The 7,892-nt window shown below is 42.2% G+C and overlaps 1 protein-coding gene across 2 annotated transcripts in view; it reads left to right on the top strand.

Annotated features, from left to right (window-relative positions):
* MTR4 (RNA helicase, ATP-dependent, SK12/DOB1 protein) overlaps nt 1–3,220 on the top strand; it is a 72,342-nt gene extending 69,122 nt beyond the window's left edge. Inside the window, exons 10-14 of one of the 2 annotated variants that reach the window (XM_086812184.1) lie at nt 116–270; nt 417–563; nt 999–1,231; nt 1,365–1,629; nt 2,384–3,220. In XM_086812184.1, the coding sequence (XP_086668310.1) occupies nt 116–270; nt 417–563; nt 999–1,231; nt 1,365–1,629; nt 2,384–2,662 (1,079 nt within the window). In that variant the 3' untranslated portion in view covers nt 2,663–3,220. The remainder of the gene's footprint in view (nt 1–115; nt 271–416; nt 564–998; nt 1,232–1,364; nt 1,630–2,383) is intronic. The other variant, XM_086812185.1, reaches the window with a different exon arrangement.
* The last annotated feature ends 4,672 nt before the right edge of the window (nt 3,221–7,892 follow it).

Consider the following 7,892-nt stretch of genomic DNA (forward strand, 5'->3'; position numbering starts at 1 on the left):
TGTTTGCATTATGTTTAGTAGAGTTTGTTAGGTCACTTAGAATGCTGGCTGTGCGCGGCAAAAAGTCAAGTGCCGGGATTTTAATCAAAGGGTGTTTTTCGGGTGATGTGTCCAGAGAGTGTCAGAGAAAAGGCACTCGAGACAGGCTACATGGTTGACGTTTTGGCAAATTGTTTGTTGAACAAGGGAGAAGGAAAAAAACAGACTGTTCGGCCTGTGCCTTTGGATGAGCCTGGGGAGCCTTTAGTTGTATCCGTGCCACTCTCCCAGGTAAAAGAAGCTTAACTGCGCAGTGTAAGTATGACATACACAACTGGAGAAAGAGGGGGAGGATTTTAATGTCAAAAGGGAGGGAAGGGATAAGCCTCCCACTTGTGGAATTAAAAAGTCTTACTTATGGATGTGCTTGTTACCAGATAGAGAACTTGAGTGCGATCCGTGTATATGTTGCCAAAGATCTACGTACTCTTGAAGCACGGGAGTCGACTTTAAAGAAAGTCTTGGAAATTCTGCGCCGCTTCCCAGAAGGTCTACAGATGCTAGACCCGGAGGATGACATGCAGGTCTGTATATCTAGTAATGTTTTGTATACTTGATGATGCCATATTCTTGTGTACCTTTGATGCATTTCAACACTCGAGTCCGTGCCTTGAACCCTTTGTTTAGCCAGATGATGTTGTCCATTGGCATGCTTTCCTGTTTTCTCTTTGCTTTGTGAAAGCCAGTTGTTTCTTCCTTGTGTTGTGGGCAGGCTGGATGTTCAATGGATGCTGCCCACAGCTCATTTGAACGAACCTTCCCTTGCCCAGTGCTTGCCATGTGGCCAATTCCTTCCTAAGGCTGAAACCCTCCATCAGGCCTTTCACCTTATCGTATAAATCAATATCTTCATGTTTGGGCACCTCAAGCACTGGTCCTGAAGATTTCTAATTACACATCGGTGCTCATGGGAATCCGGTAAATACAGGACATATAACATGTAGCATATTTACTTGCAGGTGGATAGTGGCAGCTACAAGAAATCCGTGCGAAGGGTGGAAGCCGTAGAAAGTTTGATAACAAATCACGTTCTCACACCCTCCCCAACCCTTGAAGACAGGCTCAGAAAGTATCATAAGAAGGAGCATCTTACAAGCCTGATACGAGCTGCTCGTCAGGAGGTCCGTGCTGCATCAAATCTTGTCTTCAAAGACGAGTTGAAGTACAGGAGAAGGGTTCTTCGGCGCTTGGGGTGAGAAAGCTACTTTTTTCTCAAAGCTTGAAAGTCACCCTCCGTTTTTGCAAGAACTTGTTTTCATGGAAACCATACCGGTTTCGCTATGGATACGAAGTCTTTCTGATTCAAATTTCCTGTTAATGTGTAGGTATGCTACAGCAGATGATGTTGTAGAGCTTAAAGGAAAGGTTGCATGTGAGATCTCTAGTGCAGACGAGCTCATCATTTCGGAGTTGATCTTCAAAGGGGTGCTGAAGGATGCATCAATCGAGCAGGTTGTAGCGTTGTTGTCCTGCTTTGTTTGGCAAGAGAAAGTAAAATCCAGTGCAAAGTTAAGGGAGGATCTGGCAACGCTTCATTTGCAGCTTCGAGAAATGGCAAGGCGAGTAGGAAAAGTGCAGCTGGAATGCAAGGTACTCGAATCAAATCCTTGATTGAAATTACAAAATCTTGCATGCATTCAAGTTTTCTTAGAACATACTCGCAGTGACTTTAAGAGCGAAAAAGTTTACTGAAAACACCATTAGTTGGTGGTAGTAGGTCTTGGTAAACATAAAACATGCATGCATGCACGTGTATTTATGTATATGTTATGGATATAGGTTATCACATGCACGCGCGCAACACACACACAGGTATGCATGTATGTACATACATGTGTATATGTTTGATACCTATGTGTGTGTGTGTGTGTGTGTGTGTGTGTGTGTGTGTGTGCGTGTGCGTGCATGCGTATGTGTGTATGTGTATATATATGTATGTATGCATATGTATGTTTCTATATGCATGCACACGTACACACACTTACATCTGTGTGTGTGTGTACATACATACATCACATTATATATGGTATATACAGTACATCGAATAATTACACATAAAAATATACATTACACATGGTACATATAATATATTACATACATACATAGATAGACATACAAACATATGTACATAGATATACATACATATATGTGCTTGTGTATGCACACATTTGTCAGGATTGTTAAACCACAATCATCATTGCCATTTGCAAAGGACGTGTAGTGCTGGCCTTTAAAGCGGTGCATTCACCATGAAGAGTTTAGAAAAATTACTGGCCTTCTGGTTTTGGGGAAATTATCATCACCTTCTCTTATCTGGTCTGTATAATTATGCTGCATGACACAGCTGGCAATTGATGTGGAAGAGTATGTCAATGGTTTCCGACCCGATATCATGGAAATGGTTTTTGCATGGGCCAAAGGAGCCAAGTTTTCGGAAATAATGAAACTGGGTGAAGTTTTTGAGGGTAGCCTGATCAGAGCAATGAAACGGTTGGAAGAAGTTTTGCAGCAACTCATACTGGCAGCGAGGTCTATTGGAGAGCAGGACCTTGAAGATAAATTTCAGAAAGGGTCAACTTTAATCAAAAGAGATATTGTTTTTGCAGCATCATTGTATTTGTAGGTGCAATTTTCTTGCTTGCTTGATTTTAAGAGCTTTTAACTCCAGTGAGCTGTGAGGAGCCATTTGCGATATGTTGTGGTCAAAGCAATGCAGTGGGGGATTAGAAGATGGGCGAAGGAGGGAAAATCTTGATGGATGCAGTGGGGTGTTCGAGTGTTGCAAAGCTTCCAGAAAAGCACATAGATGCTTGACTAAAGAAAGCTCCTATTTGGATCTACATCAAGTCAATTCTGAGTCATCTTTGCTCTCTCTTTATTACCGACACTGTGTCTTTTGGTGTATTGATCGAGTCATGACCAAAAACTTTTAATTGGAAAGCACCAGTGTGTGTTACTAATGTGTTACAAAAGCTTCCAGAAAAGCACATGGATGCTTAGCTAAAGAAAGCTCCTATGTGGATCTACATCAAAGCATTCTAAGTGGTCTTTGCTCTCTTTATTGCTGCCGGCATGCCTTTTTGTGTATTGCCCCAGTCTTGGCCAAACACATGGAAAGAGAGCTGTTTGCATAGTCACAAAATGGCCCAACAGCTATTAATGACAGCATCTTTGTTTCTAAGTGTTTGGTCTTCCCTTTGTTTTGAAATATTTTAAAACAAGCAAATATATTGTTTAGTTTTTAGTTTTTTTCTTTTCTAATATTGTTTTGTTAGTAAAAGGTGTTTTGCCCTTCTTATTGATAGCAAATAAAAAAATTGGCTCAAACAAAGTTGAATGGTCATAGTTTTGGGGATCCTACTGGATGGTCTATCATTGGTACACCCTTTAGTGGCCTGAGCTTTCTGTGACTAGCTAAGTAGAAGTAGTAGAAGTGGAAGGATATGGTAAGACATGTTGGTTTTGTTACCCGTTTCACAAACTTTGTGACGTCTCTAAAAGAGAGAAGGTGCTTTCAACGTCTAATGGATAACCACAACCGCTATTGAGGGTATCTGATGGGTCAGGTAGAGGAGAGAGAAGAGAGATAGTATGAGTGTATTTGGTAGGCCTCTACGAGAACGAAAGAGAGAGAGAGAGAGGACAATGTCCTAGTATGAGAACGAGAAAGAAAGAAAGTTCCAGTCATGTCTACAAAAGACCAGAGGATTTATGAGACTAAAGGTGCTACTATGTTTTATAAAGTGATAACATGCTAGAAAACCCAGTTAAGAGTTGAGAGAAAACAATAGCCTTGTAAGTGCCAATGGTACAATGTGGGATCAAATTGGGTCCTCATCAGCTATTGACCGAATAGAGGCTCTCCACATCCACTGCCTGAGGAGGGGCACACATGTATCTCGCTGATTTGAAGTTGGTGGGTAGAGCATCTCCTTGGTGTTGGGCATCTAGTACGTTGCACGTGGATCACTCTTATCTCGGGAGGTGCCTCGTAGACGGGGTGGCACTTGTGGCAATGGTCATTGGGGCGAGGGCCTCCATCCTTGGTGGGAAAAGTGCTCACGTTTTTCAGGTGCAGAAAGGAATGCAAACCCGAAGAAATAAGGGCATGTAAGAAAACCAAAACATGTTTATATATATATATATATATATATATATATATATATATATATATTCATGGATAGTTCCATTTACAGTGAGAAGTGGGGGAAACATTCACACATAAAAGAACTCGAAAATAGAGGATGGTGATTCATACATTCAAAGCTACACTACAAAGTGGTAATCTAGACAAAATAAGTATCTTCTCTTCGTAGGCGTGCATATCTGGGAGTAGTAGGTGACAGAGGTACATAGTCTTCTCCAACAACGATAGTCTTCTCCCACAGTGCTTGCTTAAATCGTGGTGTTTTTTGTTGGACTGACAAGTATGCATTGTTGAAGTCTTCTTGTTCATTACGTTGCTCACCATTGACCACAATTGGATTTTGACGACTACCTCCCTCTTCAAGTTATGTTGGATTCTCATCTTCCTTGTTTTTTCTGTAGAAGTATTTTTTTCATGGTGTGTCCATGTAGAAGATTGTTTCCACATTGATGCATTGTGTTAAGTGCGGGATTTTCATAACCTTCCAAACGGTCAGAGCTCTTTTTCTGTCCATTGCATTTTCTGTTTTAGGTATTATCCACGATGCAGTTGGATAATACTTTCTAGTTTGTATCATTCGAAGGAGAGTATTTTCAAGTGTCGCGCCTAATTTATTTGGAATGTAAATCTTCATGAAGACATGCATGTTGGAATAGATTGATCGGTGATAGACATACCTTGTTCTTTAGATCCCCTTGACCATATAGAGCATATACTTGTTGGCCAAGAGTTATTTCTTCACATGAAACATTGTGGTAGAAAAACTTGAAATGATTTTTGTGCAGATCTTTCATACAATACCCCAACATACCTTCAAAATTGTGCATCCGGATTTGGTGCAATCCTCTACACACAACCAATTCTACTTGTAGTTTAAAGAAGTTCCATTGCATGTATCTTTAAATGAGTTTGCCAATACCTATCAAAGATGATGCCATGAGGGAAACAACCATTTGAAAGTGAAGATGGTTCAGTGTTTCGCTTTTCTGCAGTGCAAACATTCCTTCCAGGCATTCCATACATACAAACTCTTCAAATGGCTCCCAATTGGAGACGTCAATATCACCATTCCCAATGCCTATGGTGATTGAGGTCTAAATAAGTTTGGTTTTTTGGCAAGAGGAAATTTGGGACAATTGCTCACAGAGAGATCAGATTGTTGCTTCTTAGCTTTGGCATTCAAAGTTTCTGAAGCAAAACGTGGATATATGAGAGTGCTATGCAAAACATACAAACATGAATGGATGTTAAGCTAAACATATGACCTTGCATACAAGAGAGGGAAAGAAAAAGAGAAACAACCATGCAAGGATCAAGTTAGAGATGTGCACTTAGCCAACCTTAATGAGGGTTAGCTCCTCTTTGTAAGGCCACTAGGTGTCACCCAAGTGGAGATTCACAAGCTAGGTGAAGAGAAAAGAAGAAGGGAGCTATGGAAAGCTCAACCTTCACTCCATGCCAACATGCATGTAAGAGAGATCTTGGTAGAGAGACGAGGGGAGAGGAGAGGAGAAGCTAGATCATCACCATCCCAACAAGCACGAACCACAACAATCAAGCATGCGAGCATCTACAACACAAGCAAGCACCCACAAGCGGGAGAGAGAGAGAGAGAGAGAGAGAGAGAGAGAGAGAAACTCAATTGAGACTAATGGGATTATCCCTTTTTATATTCCATAAAATGTCTTATATACAAGAGCTCTCATTTTACAATGGCCGGTCATCCATTTACAATTGGGGCCCAAAACTAGCTTGTACATCTCATTCTTATGATCGGCATTTTACAAGCCATAAGCTCGATCATCTCGTATCTCTTTTATCATTCAACATTTTGCGTAGTTAAAAAAAGATAAGTTACAAGAAGCGTGGCCATGCTTGAAAAATAATGTTAATCGGAGTGGTTAACATACCTCCCTCCCTAATTCAGTTCCGTCCTCGGAGCTGGCACAGATCTAACGGTAGTAGATTGAATAGGTTCTGACAAAGTCACGACGCGAGATAGAATATGGGGGGCTCCATGGAAGACACAGTACCTTGTCAAGAAAGTCGTCTCCATCATGTCTTCGAATGTTTGGAGACATCCACTGGACGTGCTCGTAGTAGCCAAAGGTTTGCTTCAATGATTGCCCTTTGTTGATGTCGAAGGCCAAGCCTTGAGTGCCTTGAGTGTCTTCATGATAGTGGTTCCATATTGGGGACGTCTCCAGCAACGTGATGATCAGATTGAAGAATCTGATAGTGGCGGCCACCCCGCAGGATCTGGCACTTGATCATATCTTCTGATGAATTCATGGATGCGTTGTAACATATTGTCTTCCATGCACGATTGTTGGGGTGTCGGAGGAGCGAACCATGGAAAGTTGAAGAGAAGCTTCGAGTTCTTTGTCTGCTTCTCGTGGATGAGATTCTAGATCGCCAGTGATTTCGTGGGGTACAACAAGTTTGTCTTCCTCAGACTCATTACAGCTATCTAGCTCCATGGATTCTTGCATGCCTTCCCCTAGGCGGACCGTCCCTCCATCCAATCCTTCAGATCCTTTCATAAGCTTGGGCTACCTTGAAGAAAGATTCCAATAGGGATCTAGATCTGAGAAGAAAAGAAGGAAGAGAGACCAACAATGTCTCTAGGAGCGGAGGCTGTTTCGTGAAGGAAGTTGACAAATTGGTGTGATCCGCCGGTGTGGTAAGGGCATTTTAGGTACCCTAAGAATTCCTCTTTGGGCCACTTCTTGGCTTGGTTGAGATGCATTCTGGAGAGCAGGTGCTGTCAAAGCCAGCGGTTGCCTTGGGTTGGTTAGCAAGGCCTGAGGTAGAGCACGGGCTTGAGCAGCAGTCCTTTGCTAATAGTAGTTCGTAACTTTGTGATTCCCCCATCTTTGGTAATATGTGCAATAGAGGGTGGGATGGGGTCGCAAATTTGAACACTTTGTGCTAGTATGGTTAGCTCGATAGATCGGACACCACACAATCTCCTTCTTTGGATAGAGATGGGTTTGGCTGACCCGATCCCGACCTTTGCCGGTTCTCCAATGTTGGGTCATCTACTGCATTAATGCAACGGCCAACTACTCAACTTGCTGTCCAAATGTGGACTCTTTTTACTTTTCTCGTCAGATTTTGTACTGGTGGTCTTGAATGAGGCTTCTAATGTACCCTCATGAAGTTCTCGAGAACATGTTCCCTTGAAGTTATTCTCAAAGTCCATAGCACTCCTACAACATTGCTCGAAGGAGGTGTGGGCCGCCAAGGCATACAATGAATTGTGTAAGGGCACATCATCCAGACCTTCCAGAAATCTCCCTATTAATCTTTCATCAGAGAACTTGTCTTTGGCACTGCAAACAAGTGTGGAGATGACTCTATTGAAATAGTCTTGGATGGTTTCCATCTGCTCCACCGGACTCCATCTGGTACCTTGGCGAGAATATCCAATCTTAAAGAGCCTTTTTGAAAGCTTCAAAGGTTGCCTTGTCCTCAGCTTTCAAGCACCTAAACCATTGGCCTACTTTACCGTCGAGGGTGAGGCCAAAGGCACTCACCTTAACTTGATCTTCTACATGGCCAAAGTCTTCGCAAATTTGGTTGAACATCTCCAAATGTGGGATGGGATCTCCTCTCCCATCAAATTTACTGATCAGCTTTGAGATTATTGCGGGTTTGTTCCGCTCTAATCTGGGTCCTAGTGCAGGTTGTTGCACTGGTGCTA

Source organism: Cibotium barometz, chromosome 18, assembly GCF_041138505.1.
Source record: "Cibotium barometz isolate CiBa-2024 chromosome 18, ASM4113850v1, whole genome shotgun sequence".
Classification (NCBI taxonomy): Eukaryota; Viridiplantae; Streptophyta; class Polypodiopsida; order Cyatheales; family Cibotiaceae; genus Cibotium; species Cibotium barometz.